General features: G+C 40.7%; 1 protein-coding gene across 2 annotated transcripts; it reads left to right on the top strand.

Moving 5' to 3' along the window:
- On the top strand, positions 1–17594 carry gmps (guanine monophosphate synthase). 2 transcript variants are annotated; one of them, XM_061781738.1, is made up of 16 exons: positions 1–147; positions 1566–1738; positions 2404–2518; positions 4687–4784; positions 5350–5453; positions 5592–5785; positions 8695–8860; positions 8995–9146; positions 9335–9508; positions 9904–10009; positions 10433–10548; positions 10709–10834; positions 11352–11467; positions 11575–11705; positions 15673–15845; positions 16296–17594. In XM_061781738.1, the coding sequence occupies exons 1-16, from the start codon at positions 121–123 to the stop codon at positions 16395–16397; spliced, it is 2073 nt and encodes a 690-aa protein (XP_061637722.1). In that variant the 5' UTR covers positions 1–120; the 3' UTR covers positions 16398–17594. The 2 variants fall into 2 exon arrangements, with proteins under 2 accessions (XP_061637722.1, XP_061637721.1); XM_061781737.1 differs by lacking the exon at positions 1–147 and adding an exon at positions 301–412.
- The last annotated feature ends 206 nt before the right edge of the window (positions 17595–17800 follow it).

The raw sequence follows: 17800 nt of genomic DNA, 5'->3' as shown, positions 1-17800 counted from the left end.
CTCTCTCTCTCTCTCTCTCTCTCTCTCTCTCTCTCTCTGTCTGTCTGCCTGCCTCCTCCCTCTCTCCTACGGAGCGAGAACAGCAAGGCGAACGCTCATTCCACCACACGGCAGTCCTCCATGGCTATGTGCAACGGAGACAGCAAGGTCGGTGGAGCCGGTAGCAACAGCAGCAGCCGCCGCCGCTGTGACATGACTAGCTGTAGTGTCGTGGTTTCCCTCCCCATTCGCTTTAACTACGACCTGTGTCGATTTGCGTGGAAAGTTGGGAGAGTGCGTTAACATTAACCAACCGGGGGTGGATGGGTGGGGGGAGGGAGGGAATGTGTACGGTGCCCTGCGCCTGTTGCCGCTTTACGTGGCCATGTCACTGACGGTTGCTAAGAACGAGGGTCGTCCGTTAACTACTGAGGTTAAACACATATGGTTATTTGACACAGTTGTGCACTAATAGCGCTTAGTTAGTCTGCTTTAACGCTGGACCCACACCAAAAGAAGTCACCGCGTGGGTTTAGCATAGCTCCGCTAACTTAGCTCCGCTCAGTGTGTGCTAACATGCTAAATGCTTATTACTGTTTATTTGGACCGCCCGCTCGGATGCGACACTGGCACGGTGTGTTAGCTTGAGCAGCTAAATTGATGAAATTGTACTTCTCCCAGCGGGTTGCTGCCAAGAAAGCATCGCCGTTCAACCTTTTGGTAGTGACACAAAACGTTTGGCTAGCTAATGCGTTCGGCCAATGTCACAAACTTGGAGCAATGATATCGTTTAGTCTTTTGACAGCTTGCTAACGTCGTTAACGGGCTTGATAGAGGTAAATACCTCTCGATTGCCGTCATACTGTTTTCAAACTTTGTATCCCTGTGCAAGTGTGCTATCCCTTAACGTTACTGATGATGGTGTGTTGAGGGGCGCTTTACTGATTGATAGGAGAGAACCGAGCGTAGTATAAACCACGTGGGTTTATGTTGTTTCCCCGTTCTCTCGAGTCAATATGTTCTTAAACAGCCACATGCGAGTGTATTTGTAGGTTAATCGACCCGTGCATCTAATCTGTCAAAAGTTGTGTTTCCCCAAGCATTTCCTACTGGAGACCCAAATTTAGATCTGGTCCCTTCCCGGGACCATATATGACTATATTTCAAATATATGCTGGGCAAATTGTGATTGAATTTATTTGTTGATCTTGAGCTAAAAAAACGACTAAAAAGTGGCAAACCTATGTTAGCTATTGTGTTGAGAGATGGATTTTAAAACCTTCACTGTTTATTTTAACAAAGAAATATGAAATTAGTCTCATTCTCAAAGAATGCATGCCTAACGTTCTAAAATATCTTTGTGACATCCACTCATGAGTTGCATGTGATTTTCCTGATGAGCTATGTCGTTTCAGCATGATTAGAAATTGTCAGTCACATGCCATCAATAAGGACAAGCTTAACTGAGTCGAATTACTCTAGTAGAGTGTAGACAGGGGTCTCAGTTCAGTCAGGGAGTGAGTTACCAATAATTTAGACTTCTTTCATGGACAAAAGTGTAATTTTGTGACCGTGAGTCTCCTTAGCTGCAGATCGGCAGCGTGGAGCAGAATGGGTCGTATGAAGGAGCCGTGGCCATCCTGGATGCTGGCGCCCAGTACGGCAAGGTCATCGACAGACGTGTGCGAGAGCTGTGTGTACGCGCAGAGATCCTCCCGTTGGAGACACCGGCCTTTGCTATTAGAGAACAAGGTTACAGGTGAAGTATTTTACAAAATTTTACACACATGATTGCTCCTGTCTATCTGTCTAAATGGTCTTTTTTTGTACGTAGAGTGGAGCATCTGACAGTTTTCTCCCATTGAAATAATGACAAATATAATAATCTCTTACAGGGTTTTATTTATTTGTATTTATTTAACTTTTATTTATCCATGTAAGGCAACTGAGAACAGACTCTTATTTGCAATGCTGACCTGTCTAAGGTCAAACTATTGCCACCATAAAATCTTTTTAATTCTTCAGGCAATGTTTTTACTAATATTCAACAACTGACAAGTGTAAAAACAAGTTAACCATAAGAATAAAATACTCCATACCATATATACTGTACGAGAAAATCATAAAGCAAGTTTCCTTACTGAATGTAAATTCCAGTGTATATTCTACTTTTCACATTGTTCTTCACTTGTTGAGGCTGGTCATTTGGAATATGGCATTAAAAAGCCCCAAGCCAAAGAAAAAGTAAAACATACCCACGGTTAACCCTCTGTTGTTTGCTAAACCTCAGTGTCGTTCAGTACGCTAAGTTCTTGTACGACTTTAGTTGAATTTTGAATTGTACAACCACGGGGGCAGTCTACATTTGTGGTTCCCCTGTAATACTGTTGCTATGCCACTCTTATGTGTCACTTTGTCTTTTAGGGCAATCATCATTTCAGGGGGACCTGCTTCTGTGTATGCAGAGGATGCACCATGGTTTGACCCTGCTATATTCACTGTAGGAAAGCCAGTCCTGGGGATTTGCTATGGAATGCAGGTACAAGTCTTTTGTTTGGCTATTACATGATTGTTTTTGATCCCCTTAAGGAAGGCAGTCGTTTGGAAAATCTTTACACCAAGTATCACCGGAAGAAAAAAATACATGGATCTCCACGTATCACCATCATGAGCAACATTAAAATACAGTAGTGTAATAGGCCCATGTGTTTTAGTCCTAAACCGTATATTTAATATTGTAAACCACTGTTACATTACTTGAGGTTTGAATATTAACACTACGCTTAAATTTAGGACAAACAAAACAAAACTTAATAATTCAACTAAAATGTATTGCAAATAAAAGTTCAAATTTGTAGGTAAATAATTGTTTAAAAACAATCCGTTCTTAAAGATGCAATGTATTGAACTTAAAAGTTCTGAACTGAACAGTACTCAGGCAGGGATTCTTTCGTGTACGACTAGAGGGGCGAGCATACCACCAGTGGTACACATTCCACACTGATGATCATTGTCATAGTAGACGATGATCTCAGTAGACTTTACACCGATTTTATCAAGCTGATCGGTATCAGCCGATAATTAGCATTTTATGCTGATCGCCTTTAATGTCATCATTCGCCGATCCAATCAATGACGTCATTGATTGGCTCCGCAAAAGACATTTACTCCCCGTCCCCATCGTGCATAGTATATTTGAATCCAAAAGCTAGTTTATTTTTAGCCTTGTCGGATGTCTTTTGACGTAGTATTGGAAATATCTGACGGCCAATAAAGTTATAAAAAACAAAAACAAAAAAAAAACATGTTGGCATGTGGAACAGACAACACATCTGAGACAGACAACACGTAGTGCCGGGGATCAGACGACAAGACAAATTTGCTCTTTCACGATTGCACTATGTCAGACTACTGCAATAAAATCTGATACCACCGCATCCCATTTTTTACTATCATTGGGCTTTATCTTGTCAACTCAAATGCGACCGGATACACTCGTTACCGTGGCGACGACAACAAGAGTGGATCGCGCCGACTGTAATATGAGGATTAATGGGGAAAAACGTGTGTTGGTGGTCAGATGTTCGTTTAAGGCTTGCTTGAGGTATGTTCACGTACTTTTAATACGATACGGCTCGCAAGCAGGCAACAAAAACGTTATGTAGCCTAGCAAGCTAGTGGTAGCACGAACGGTTGTACTCAAACATGCCGACGTTCTGTCGAATCATGCGCTAAAGTTTCTGTGTGGGTGAAGTAATTTAATTAAAAATAAAGTAATTTAATTACAGTAAGTTAGCACCCATTATTTCAGTCATGTAATGTTGGTTTGACCTGACTGATTAGAATACACGATCTGACTAGAGCAGTGATTTCCAACCTTTATGGAGCCAAGGAACATATTTTACAATTGAAAAATCTCACGGCACACCAACAAACTAAAATGTCACAAAAAGTGGATACATTAATTACTGTATTTACTTCTTGTCATCTAATAGAAGACCATTCATTTGTTCTCTGTCACTATGCCTCACTGGCATAAATAGAGGAACAAAGATACATTTATTGTAAATATAATTTTTTTGAGCAATTAAGTACACAGGTATATACAGTAGATGAACAGGTCATTTAAACAGACACATTCCTCCATCTTGTGATTGGATCGTTTTTTAAACTCGGTGATCGGCCCCAAAAATCCTGATCGTGTAAAGCCTAGTTCTCAGTGTATTCACTCTCAGTATCTGAGTAACTTCCACTTTGCATCGATGTCCTGGCTGCTGCATGCTAGGTTAATTGACGACTCTAAATTGCCCGTAGGTGTGAATGTGAGTGTGAATGGTTGTTTGTTTGTATGTGCCCTGCGATTGGCTGGCAACCAGTTTAGGGTGTACCCCGCCTCCTGCCCGATGATAGCTGGGATAGGCTCCAGCACGCCCGCGACCCTAGTGAGGAGAAGCAGCTCAGAAAATGGATGGATGGATGGATGGATGGATGTTCTGCTCTCATGGCCCTGCTGGGATTTCATCATCTTGCTTCAAGGGCAGATTGAGACTAACTCGGGGAGATAAAAGCATCATTAGCTCTATTTTCACAGACAGCTTGGATATCTTAACCATCAGCTCTCTGTTCTATAGCATATTTCTTCATTCTGCTTGCCATTGTCGCATCAAACAAAATGAAGTTTGTTGATATGTCTTCTGTCATTTCCAGATGATGAATAAAGTTTTTGGTGGTACAGTTCACAAAAAATGTGTACGGGAAGATGGGGTGTTCAATATTGGAGTGGACAACACCTGCTCACTCTTCAGGTAATATTTCTTAAATTTTTCCTTTTTATCATAGTTTATAAACCAGTTAGTGTAGTGCAGGGGTGTCCAAAAATCAAAGGATGCAAGAACCACTTTGAGATTGTTAACCTTTAATGTAACACGCCATAACAAATCAATCAGTGTAGCTAAAAATATATATTTGTTTTTATAATTATACCTCTTATAAGTGATTAAAGTAAAAAGTCAACATTAACACAGGAGAGAAAGGAGAAGCAAACAATCACGGTTCATGCTACTTGCTGCTGTAACTGAATTGTCTTTATCCATCTGGATGTTATGAATAGACATTTTATTTTGGAGTTTTAAATTAGTTTCCATTAATGTGCTATATAAACTCATTTATTTATTTATTTGTTGTGGTAGCTGTAGTAGTAGTCAGGTGCGTTGCACCCGATGAATGCCTCCGCGGCAGCACATACACAATGAATGAGTTGTTTGACCACTTCGATGGCACAGTGTGCTAAGTGCAGTGTGAAAATGCCTTGAGACTGACACTTTCTCTGGAAAGTTGACAGACTGTACCTGTTTATGTTTATCAAATCAGAGGCCTTCAGAAGGAGGAAGTGGTTCTGCTGACCCATGGAGACAGTGTGGATAAAGTGGCTGATGGCTTTAAAGTGGTGGCCCAATCAGGAAACATCATTGCTGGTATGAGATGATTACTTCATTTACTTAATTTAAAGACAAAGATAATGCTACCATAAAGAATATTGCTTTCTGCAAGATGTTATGACAGGCTTTGAAAGGGGTTTTGCAAACAGCCTCTGCATGTATTTTGGCTGCCAGGTATTGCCAATGAGCAGAAGAAGCTGTATGGAACTCAGTTTCACCCCGAGGTAGACTTGACAGAGCGTGGCATGGAGATGCTTCGCAACTTCCTCTTTGAGATTGCAGGATGCCCAAGTAACTTTACTGTCCAGAACCGCCAGCAGGCCTGCATCAGTGAAATCATAGAAAAAGTCGGCAAGTCCAAAGTGTTGGTGAGTGTAACATTGTAACAAGTCGTTTGTTTTTGCCCCACATTTTTTGTTCTAAAAGGGAGAAAAATGGAAGAATCCTTCCACAAGCTCGGAAAATAGGTGTGTGCGTGGTGTGGTAGCCACTTGGGAAGCAGTGACCGCATCAGTCGAGGCAATTAAACACTCAAATGAAACAGTTCTCTCTGAAAAGTGCCTATCGACTTCCTAAGCGCCTTTATAAACTAGGCTTCATCTCAGGGGAGTGTGCGTGAGATAAGAGTGGTTCTTGGCTCATAACGTTTTATTTAAAGGGTACACTCACAGCTCATCTAAGTATTTGGGGGGGGGGGGCAATTTTCAGTCCAAATACAACAGGGGAAGCAAAGTTTGTCTTTGCAGCTTCACATCTTTTGATGTTAGCAACAAACCACGCCATGCAGTTTGGTTTCAGATCCAAGCATTCCACTGAAATGGCTACATGCCTCTTCATTGAGAAAATAAAATCTTCTCTCGACAAGGGTGGAGTTGTAGGGGCGGTGTTCTTGGACCTCAGGAAAGCTTTTGATACAGTAAATCACTTTGTTCTTCTTACCAAGCTCTCAAAATTTAACTTCTCTCGCAAAGCTGTGAGCTGGATTGAATCATATCTGCATGACCGAACACAATCTGTATCAGTTAACAACTGCAGATCAGAGTCTCTTAGGCTAACCTCTGGAGTCCCTCAGGGATCAATATTGGGCCCCCTTTTATTTAGTCTTTATATCAACGATTTGCCCACTGTTTGCTCTGAAGCAGAGTGCGTAATGTATGCAGACGACACAGTTTTCTTTGTTCATGGTCGCTCCAAAGATACTGTTGCTGCTAAACTCACTAATACAATGTCCTGTGTCACAACTTGGTTGCAGGAGTGCTGTCTACAGCTAAACGTTTCTAAAACTGTAGGCATGTATCTCTCTAAAACAAATAGAGTATCACCTGACCCCGACATACTTGTTAATGGAGAAAAAATGCAAATTGTCAGCCAATACAAATATCTTGGGTTAATAATTGATTCACAGCTTTCCTTTAAAGCCCATATTGACAAATTGTGTAAAAATATCAAATTAAACCTCGCAAATTTTCGTGCAATTCGGAATGAAATGTCAACTGAAGCTGCAAAAATTTACCTGCATTCGATGATTCTTAGTCACTTTAACTATTGCATAACCAGTTGGTCCCAGGCTGGTCAGAATGCAAAAAAACCATTGGAAGTGATGGAAGTAATTAAAGTGATGGATAAAAAACCAAGGCACTATCATCACTGTGCAATTTTAAAAAAATAGTCTTTTAAACTGGGACCATCTTCACATATTTGCAGATTTAAATTTGATTTATAAAGTACTGCATGATTTGGCCCCAGCTCCTCTGGCTGAGTTCATCAGCCAAAGAAACAGCTCTGAGCGTGTCACTCGAGGCTCTGTCAGAGGTGACTGTCTCATTCCTCTGCGCAGGAGCACTTTCAGTAAGTCAGCCTGGTCAGTGAGGAGCGCTGGTGAGTGGAACTCAGTACCTAAGGAGGTTAAACTGCTTACAACATACAAGGCCTTCACAAAAAAACTGAAAATGTGGCTAGTTAACACCTATAGCTGCCAACACTAAAAGACAAGTATGTTATGTTGTCTTTTTGTTATGATCAAAAAAATTATGGTTTTATTCTCTCTTAATAGTATAGTTTGATTATGTATCCTGTATTATATTGTCTTGTAGATGTATTTTACTGCTTTTTTACATCATGGCCAGGGGACTACAGATGAAAACTAGCCTTCTGGCTAATTCTGGCTTTTTTAACCATGTGTACTTCATGTGTTTTATGAAATTGCATTGTCCCCTTTCAAAAATAAACTGAACTGAACTGAATGGCGTATTAGGGCTTGTTCCATCCATCCATTTTTTGTACTACTTACCCTGTTAAGGGTCATGGGGAGCTGGAGTCTATCCCAGCTGACTTGGGGCAAAAGGTGGACTACACTCCGCCAATCAATCACAGCGCCCATACAGTGACAGACAACCATTCACACATTCACATTGTCACTTAGCTGTAGTAGGAACTGACCCCATGCTGCCTGCACCAAAGTCAGGCGAGTGTACCATGACACCATCACCATATGACCACCAAAAGAAAAATTATTGGGGATACACTCTAGAGCTTGTTCTATTTATTTAAATATTAAATACATCAATACATCTAAAGTGATTTTCTCATTTAACTGATATTTTTGATCTTATAAGGCATGCTTATCTTAAAAGTAAGGGTTCCCTTTCAACGAATATAAAGTGTGTGTGTGTGTGTGTGTATAAAATAAGTGTGTATGTATATACACTGAATAAATTTGTCTTTTGTTTGTTGACTATAGTTAGGTATGTTTCTTAATTATTGTTTATATTACATAAACCTGAGGTAGTTTCTACAGCTCGACTGGTCTTTTCTAAATGTTGATTGGTGTTTGTGTCTTAAGGCAGTGATTTCCAAGCACTATGCCACAGCAGATTAGTGTGAGAGCTCACCAGGTGTGCTGTGGGAAATTATCCAACTTCACTTAATTGGTCCAATAATTATTTATTTACTACAAATAATGTATCTTTGTTCATCTATCTATGCCAGGAACATGTAGTGACAGGCACAACATTTAAATGGTCTTCCACAAGGTAGCAGAAGGTACGATTAACCTGTGTATCCACCTGTTGCCATTCATACAAAAGAATAACTAATGGCTTCTTGGAAATATATCTCATATTTGTGACATTTTATTTGGTGGTGTACTATGAGAGTTTTATGTAAAGTATAAGCCTTGACTCAATAAAGGTTAGGATACATTGTTTTAAGGGATGCACTGTTGGTTGCTAGCAACACATATTCACAGTAGTGACATTGTGTATAATGATTACTTCAGGTGCTGTTGAGCGGGGGCGTTGACTCAACCGTATGCACAGCCCTCCTCAACAAAGCTTTGAACCAGGACCAAGTGATTGCAGTTCACATTGACAATGGCTTCATGAGGAAGAGGGAGAGCCAGAGCGTAGAGGAGGCCCTCACAAAACTGGGCATCAAACTCAAAGGTAGGTGTGGTCTAAATGATTAGATGTGTTAGGCATGAAGCCTCATGTGTGAAATCTCTAGTCAATACTGTGGTCTCTGCATAACCAAATTCTGTTTTCTGCTCTTCCGCCCTTCGCTCTGCCAATATGTTCAGTGGTGAATGCCTCACACACTTTCTACAATGGAACAACAACACTTCCCATTTCGGAGGAGGACAGAACTCCCCGGAAAAGGATCAGTAAGACCTTAAATATGACCACCAACCCCGAAGAGAAAAGAAAAATTATTGGGGATACATTTGTCAAGGTGGGTAAACATTTACAAGTTAGTCTAATTATTGTTCGTCTATTTTGCATTGAATTTAATCTTGACATTGTTAGTCCAATTTGCACAATTATTTTTATGTTGGCCTGACATTGGTTATTGACTGCTTGCTTTTACTTTTCATTTTTTTGTTACTTCTATGACACTTTATGAATTGTGTTGTTTTGCAGGTGGCAAATGAGGTGATAGGAGAGATGAATCTAAAACCAGAAGAGGTTCTTTTAGCTCAGGGTACCCTGAGACCAGATCTCATTGAGAGCGCCTCTCATCTTGCCAGTGGGAAGGCAGAGGTCATCAAAACACACCACAATGACACAGAGCTCATCCGCAAACTCAGAGATGAGGTAAATAATTTACCGATAATTCTTTCAACATATACATTTGTTTGTTGTGTGTATATATACTGTGTCAATTTAGGCATATTTTGTACCATCAATCGTACACACCATTCATTACATTATGCGACCACTCGACAATACGTACTGCATGTGTATTAGTCACAAAAAAGGAGAAAGTGATGCAAGAGGAGTCTTTATAGTGGAGACTTTGCTAAATCATAACCCCTGTGTTCCCTTGACCCTGAGGGTAACTTTGCTAGCTAAAAAGTAAAAGATTCATACATACTGTGATGGACTTCATTCTCTTTGTATTGCTCAGCCTTTTTTTTAAAATAGAACTGCAAACCTAAGTGTGTTAATTTCTGTTACAATGCTAATTGTACTGGTCTGTGATCCTCCAGGGAAAAGTTATCGAACCATTGAAAGATTTCCATAAAGATGAGGTTCGAGCACTCGGGAGAGAATTGGGCCTGCCAGAGGAGATAGTCTCGCGGCACCCTTTCCCTGGCAAGTACATAAACACGCACACAAACACACACTGTATAATTTTTCTCGCTTTACAAATACGTGTAAAGGGGGTTCTAGGTTTACAACAGTCTTGATGTGTCATGGAATAGTGTTCAATGAAACACTCAAGTTACCACATGACTCATGTTTTTTATTTGATTCATATTTATGGCCTGCAAGTGTTTTTCATACAAATATGTACTGTAATTAAGACTTTACTACTGGGTTAGTGCAGGTTAGTGATCGACGACAACACATTCCGATCGGCATACAAAGTCAGGTTACGTCCCCGCCGTGGAAACCAAAGTCTGTCATAAACAGGGGATTTGCATTAACAAACAGTTCATAAAATGACTGACTGATATGTTAGGTTTTCCATAGTTTATTTGTTGGGATAAGTCTTTCTCTTTCCTTCACATGTAGGTCCTGGTCTGTCCATCAGAGTTATTTGTGCAGAGGAGCCGTACATCTGCAAAGATTTTGCTGAAACCAATAACATCCTCAAAATTGTCACAGACTTCTCTGCTAGCGTCAAAAAGGTCAGTGTTTTGTTCCAATACATTTTCACACTGAGACCGATCAGTAATTAAATGGTGAGGACAACAAATGTTTGCCTCTTTTAAAATTCAGACAAGGCTTATCCCGTGTAAACTGTTGAGCCCCATGTTTTCAGAGATTTTCTGTCTCACTTGTTTCCAGCCACATGCCTTGCTGCAGAGAGTCAAGTCGTGCATATCAGACGAGGAGGAAGAGAAGCTCATGCAGATCACCAGCCTTCATTCACTTAATGCCTTCCTGTTGCCCATCAAAACTGTTGGCGTCCAGGTGATCAGTTTGTCATTTGTTTGGGCTCATCCAGCTTCTCTGTAGTTAAGTCTGGACTTACTCATCATCCTCCGGTTGTTTATCATGTAGTAACTGACCAGTAGACTTGTCTTCCCCCACCCAAAGTTACTCCGATGTTTATTTAATTTGGTCTCCTCTCTCCATATGGAAGACTGACAGATGTGCGTTTCACATTTCCTGTATCTGAAGAAGTGGAATTTGTGATAACTGTTACTTGGCCAAAAACCTCATTATCTTGTTATTAAATAACTTTTAGTCTCGCTGAAAGAACCCTTGACTAGACTGCCACTGCGCTGGATTTGTTTTTTCTTTTTACTTCCTATTTTGTCACTAAGGTTTTAATTTTAGCCTAAACCTCAAAAGTGTGGTGGAGAGGGTAGACAAACATTGTCAGTTTTTAACTTCTATGCCCTCTTACCTATTACAAATGCCACAGTGAAAGTTTTAGTTACAATTGTTCTTATTTACTCACTAAATAATAGATTTTCTCATACAGGGAGATTGCCGCTCTTACAGTTATGTGTGTGGTGTCACAAGCAAAGAAGCACCTCATTGGGAATCTCTCATGTTCCTGGCCAGACTCATCCCTCGCATGTGCCATAGCATCAATAGGTAACATGCACGGCTACCGTATAGATTTCTTATGTGATAAACAATCTGTGATAAGTGGAGCTTTCATATCTACACCAAGGTTTTTCTGACTCCCTCCCACTTTTTAGAGTTGTCTATGTATTTGGGTCCCATGTGAAGGAGTCACCAATAGACATCACTCCAACTTTCCTGACCACAGGCGTTCTAGGCACCCTCAGACAGGCTGACTTTGTTGCTCATTCTATCCTCAGAGAGTCGGGTGAGTGTCTGGTTTAAAAAGCACTTTGAATCTGGAAATTATTTAACATTACGCACTTTAAACAAGTCAGTTAAGAGACTGTTGTAAGTAGTGGAGCACTTATAGTCACTACCTTTAGGAGACACTAAAGTTTGCCTTCGAGGAGTCATGTAACTTGACTAGTTGCATATTTGCACCCACAAGGGGAATGTCTCATAACCATACAGGCAAACATGTTACTCCAGAAAATGTTCCTCTCCTATGTGCGTTGTTATTTTGAGTTATTTAACATAATGGCTGAGCAGCAATGATTTCATATTATTTAATTGTGGTATGTGAATGAAGGAAATTATTTTTATATCGTGCCATACATAAATTTAACAAGTGCTATACGATTTAAAAAATAAAATTGGCGGCTGCAAAACTAAATTTGAAGCTAAATAAGGTTATACATAAGTTGACTTAAAAGCATAATTGAAAATTCTCTAGATTTGTTTTTTAATTATTTGAGCTGCAAGCTGTTCCACAAACGCTGTAACTCACGGGTCAATTATTTAAGAAGTCGGAAGAATGTCGGATGTATTTGGTGTACAGTGTTCAACAACAGTTTAACTTTGATTCTTACAGTTGGTTATGCTCTGATTTTTGTCCTCCTTTTGTAGCACCACCAAACCAGACAGTGATGGATGATCACAGAACTAATTCAATGACTGCTTTTTCAGTAGCAACAGCAAGTATATCCTATGCTGGGCCTTTTTGAGGTTGGAATTGATTTTGGACACCTGCTTAATGTCCTAAGAGATTGTAGTTCTTAAATGTGCCGATGGTAGACACGGGACAGTAGGGCAGTGTGATAAGAAGCCACGACAAAGAATGTCTCCCAAAGTGTACAATTATCTCAGCAGTTTTGCGCATGTTCGGCTCCAGGTTGTGCTTGCTGCCCCAAAGCGCTAATGCTACACTTGCTTTATATATGCAGACCGTCATTGATGAGACCGATGACTGGTATCATCTGTGAGTTAAAGTGCAGCCTCATGTTGACTGCATCATTCTCCAAAGTGTACAGTATGCCTGTTAGGCAAACTGCACGGGGATCCAGCATGTGTCCTGTAATGCTCTTCATGTGCTTTCAAAGGATTTCATGACCACAGATGTCGGCGCCTGTGGTCATTCAGTCCCAAAAAGAAGTGTTTCTCTGTGACTAGGATGATGGTGGAATGTTTGAAGCTGGGTGGGACTTTCCATATTCTAGAGAATAATTGAAGTTCTGCATAAAGACTGGAGATCAGTTATTTGGTTTAGACTTTGAGGCAAGAAGGAGCCTTCTTCATCTTTTATTGTTTGAACAGTCATCCTACCATTGCGTTTTTGAATGGTTCAAGCAGGTTTGGTAACAGGGAGCAGTCAGAGGTATAATGGCTCCAAACCCCACCACAATGGATTTGAAATGAAATGAACAATATGTACTTTAACTGAAGATTTGCAGCTTTAATTTGGGAGTATTTACATTCAAATCAGGTGAACTTTGTAAAGGACCATAAGGTTTGGGACAAATTAACAATATTAAATAAAACCATAACTTTTTAATACAGTACTTGGTTGCAAATCATCCATACATCCATTTTCTTTACCGCTTACCCTCACCAGGGTCGGGGGCTGCTTGAGCCTATCCCAGCTATCTTCAGGCGGGAGGCGGGGTACACCCTGAACCGGTCGCCAGCCAATCGCAGGGCACATAGAAACAAACAACCATTCGCACTCACATTCACACCTACGGGCAATTTAGAGTCTTCAATCAACCTACCACGCATGTTTTTGGGATGTGGGAGAAAACCGGAGTTCCCGGAGAAAACCCACCCGGGCACGGGGAGAACATGCAAACTCCACACAGGTGGATTTGAACCCCGCTCCCCAGAACTGTGAGGCAGATGTGCTAACCAGTCGCCCACCATGTTGGCGGTTGCAAATCAATTGCAGTCAATTACAGCCTGAATTCTGGAATGCCCGGACGTCACCAGATACTGGATTTCATCTCTGGTAATGTTCTACCAGGCCACTTCTGCAAATGTCTTCAGTTTCAGCTTGTTCTTGGAGCATTTTTCCTTCAATTTTGTCTTGAGCCAGTGAAATACTTGCTCAATCTGGTTCAGATCAGGTAATTGACTTGGCTATTGCATACCGTTCAACTTCTTTACCTTTGGTTGCTTTTGCAGTATGCTTCGGGTCACTATCCATCTGCACTGTGAAGCACTGTCTCATGAGTTCAGAAACATTTGGCTGAATTTGACCAATTAATATTGCCTGAAACACTTTTTTCCTGCTGCTGTTGTCAGCAGTCACATCATAAAAAAATACAAGGGAACCAGCTCCGTTGGCAGCCATACATACCCACGCCATGACACCACCACCATGCTTCACGGATGAGTTGGTATATTTTGGATAATGAGCAGTTCCTTTCCTTCTCATCACTCTGGCACATGTTGATCTTTGTCTCAGCTTTCCACAGGATGTAGTTCTAGAACTGTAAAGGCTTTTTTTAGATGTTGTTTGGCACGCTCTAAATCTTGCCTCCCTGTTTTTTGAGGCTAACCAATGGTTTACATCTTGTGGTGAACCCTCTGTATTCACTCTGGTAAAGTTCTCTCTTGATTACATACACCTACCTCCTGGAGAGAGAGGTCACCAACTGTTAAGGGTTTTTTCTTCACCAGGTAAATAATTTTTCAATATGGCGCTTCACAGTGCAGCTGGACAGTGACCTGGAGCATACAGCGAAAGCAACCAAAGTGTTTTTAAGACAAAGAAATGGAGTATTATGGATTGACCAAGTCAATCACCTGACCTGAAGCCGATATAGCATGCATTCCATTTGCTGAAGACAAAACTGAAGGGAAAATGCCCAAGAACAAGTAGGAACTGAAGAGAGTTGCAGTCGAGGCCTGGTAGAGCATCACCAGGGATAAAATCCAGTGTCTGGTGATACTGTGAGTTTCAGACTTCAGGCTGTAATTGACTGCAAAGGATTTGCAACCAAGTATTAAGAAGTGAAAGTTTGATTTATGATTGTTAATTTGTTCCGTTACTTTTGGTCCCTTTAAAAAGTGGGAGGCACATATCCAAACTGGAATGCCTATACCGTTCATCTGATTTGGATGGGAATACCCTCAAATTACATCCGAAAGTAATGGCAATCTTAAGTAATGTCACTTCTAGTTAAGGCAGTGCTAATGCATTCAATCCATGTCAACATCAAAAGAGATTGTGCCATTAAGTCGAGAGACAGAAAAGTCTAACTGAAGTGATCGTGGCCTTCTTAGTTAGATTACAGGAAAATAGACCTTTGGTTGGAGCCATTCACTGGGTTTCTCAATCCTTCTGCCTTGGTCAAATGACATCAAAGTGTTTGTTTACAAGTGGCGCCATCTGAGAATATTCGGTTTTTCCACCCAAGAAGAATGTGTCACATCATAATGAATTGTCCAATACATAGACACTGCCTTGACTGCTGCATCGAATGGCCATGTTTCCACCATATTGGATGTGGCAAAATGGAGTGATTTTGAAGATCCCTTATTCATTTGCTGCTTTGGAGATGTACCAACTGTTCTACAGTCAAAGCCAGATCTCATGAGATTAAGACAAAACATTTACTTTTGATTGTAACTGGCCATTATAGCATCATTTGGTTCATAGAACTTTGCTGACTTAGTGGCTAATACTATAAATCCCATATCTGCATAATACTGTGAATTCCAGCCTCCAAACATGGTCTTTCCTATTCAAACAAATTGCCCTGAAGTAACCCAGCTGCTTGTTTGCGTGTAGCTATTTTTTGTTCATATTGAGCATGCATGTGTTAATGACTTAGACGAGCAGTTTGTTGTATTCCACCATAACTGAATATCTTATAAGCGAACATGTATGTTATGTTTTATGTTTATGTATGTTGTTGTGATAGCTGTAAAACCTGTAGGACCTTTCCTTTCAGGCTACTCTGGAAAGATCAGCCAGATGCCAGTCATCCTGACCCCCCTGCACTTTGATCGCGACCCACTGCAAAAGCAGCCATCCTGCCGACGCTCTGTAGTGGTCCGCACGTTCATCACCAGCGACTTCATGACTGGCATCCCCGCCACGCCAGGGAACCATATACCAGAGGAGGTACGACTAACTTCAAACAGTTGCTGCTTTACAACACACATGGAACAGCAACACAAAGAAACTCACAGGCATATATTCTCTCTGCTCTGTGGGAACAACAACTGTTACTGGAGTTTATAGTTGGGGACCTTCTCTGGCTCTTCATTTTGCTCTAAATTAAGTTGCATCTCTTCCAGTACACTTCAGTGATGCCCGGCATGCTGTGGCACAACATGGCACTACAGTACACTGAAAGCGCACGACTCTAAATTTGTCTGTATGCCGTAAAAACCCATCAACATGATCATGTAAAAATCTAGGATATAATGATTGACTGTGATATGGGAGGGATACATATTCAGCATTTACATTTCAAAAAAGATTTGTTTTATCCTAATATTGATATAATTGGTAAAGGCTGTTTAAAATGTACATATGGCCTCATATCATCGGCTCTTCCCCCCCCCCCAGGTGGTGCTAAAGATGGTCAACGAGATCAGAAAAATCCCAGGCATCTCCAGAGTCATGTATGACTTGACCTCCAAGCCACCTGGCACCACAGAGTGGGAATAAAAAAAATAAAAATAAATAACATGGCAGTGATAGTAGACACATACACACATTCAGTGCACAAACAAGTTATCAGCGAAGGCTGGTGAACTCGTCACAACCATTCATCTCCTCTGTACATCCCTTCGCCCCCTTTTTCGTCAACATTCCCAAGGACGACAGACCAGGCTGTGATCGGCGCTCCTTATCCCCTTTTCTTAATAATTTTGGCGATCAGAAATTGATGATTTTTTTGTTTTTGTTTTTTGTTTTTTTTTGCTCCACATTCAAAAATGTGTTTAAAAAGTTATTGGTTACCTTCTGTTGTGAGTCTACCTTCACAATGGAGTGACAAGATGCTGTAAACATTTTAGGCTGTGGATGTTGCATTGCGTGATGAGCACAGAATACCCCTGTTATGAAAACAGCAGAATGACTGTTTTGTTCATACCCCCCACCCACACATACCCCTTTGGTCAAAGGTTGTCTTGTTGTAGTGGGTCTGAATGTGTTCATCCACTTACTTTCACTTTCTACCTGTATACTGTGCTTTGAAGACGGTTGCCTGTCATAAGTGGAGCTGAACAGACAGCCCTATATGTGTGACCAATTAACATTTTGTTAGCTCGTTTTGCCAAAAGTAGATGCTTGTCTTTGGCACCTCCTGGTGGTCGTCACGGACAACATCCTTACCATTATGGTTGGTTTGAAGCTGTGCAGGAGGCCTCATAGGTAACTTTGTATGTGCCTGTTTTTTGTTTTTTTTTCCTCTAATGTGATAAAGTTCTGGATCCTGCTATTTCCAGAATATAGTATAACACTTTCTCATTAGGCTGCAATATGTGGGCTTTTTAAACAAGAATTAGTACATAATCATTTGTGAAATGTGGTCGTCTTTTGTTGCTGTTCTTGTGTTGAACAAGAGCGCGTCTTTGCACATTTGTTCCTTTTTGAACGTAAAGCCTTCAGGCTTTATCAACATAACCCAGTCATTGGGAGGAGTGGCCATATTAAATGCTTAACTGTGTGGTTCGTCTCCTGCTCCATTTTAAACTACAAATGTTTTTCTATTCTGAATTGACAACTATAGTTCATTCTTTCCATTTAAATGTCACACGTGGCTCAGGTTTAACTGAGTTGGAACAAATACACATGGTCAAGGCGGTTCTGTGCCTCTATGTTTAGTGGCAATGTTACTTTAAAGTAAATGGTTTGACAACATTTTGTGTTTCTGTCTCTCGCATCTGCCTTTTATATGTATATTTTTGTCATGCCTCCATGGAAAAGAGTGGCTTGATATCATAAACATAATTTGTAATTAATTAAATTGCAATATCCACATGATTATGCAATTCTATGTCTGATGGTTATTTTTGTCATCTTGCTCATTCTTTCCTTAGTGTAACGTGCCTCAAACCAAGCCACTG

This window comes from Phyllopteryx taeniolatus, chromosome 8, assembly GCF_024500385.1.
Source record: "Phyllopteryx taeniolatus isolate TA_2022b chromosome 8, UOR_Ptae_1.2, whole genome shotgun sequence".
NCBI classification, from domain to species: domain Eukaryota; kingdom Metazoa; phylum Chordata; class Actinopteri; order Syngnathiformes; family Syngnathidae; genus Phyllopteryx; species Phyllopteryx taeniolatus.
This window is presented reverse-complemented; position numbering and strand designations above follow the sequence as displayed.

Bases quoted from the DNA above. Each gene is read 5' to 3' on its own strand.
- gmps (XM_061781737.1), top strand. From the start codon at position 365: ATGTCACTGACGGTTGCTAAGAACGAGGGTCGTCCGTTAACTACTGAG. The intron at 413-1,565 runs GTTAAACACATA...GAGTCTCCTTAG, and splicing joins GTCGTCCGTTAACTACTGAG to CTGCAGATCGGCAGCGTGGA. The intron at 10,549-10,708 runs GTCAGTGTTTTG...ACTTGTTTCCAG, and splicing joins TCTCTGCTAGCGTCAAAAAG to CCACATGCCTTGCTGCAGAG.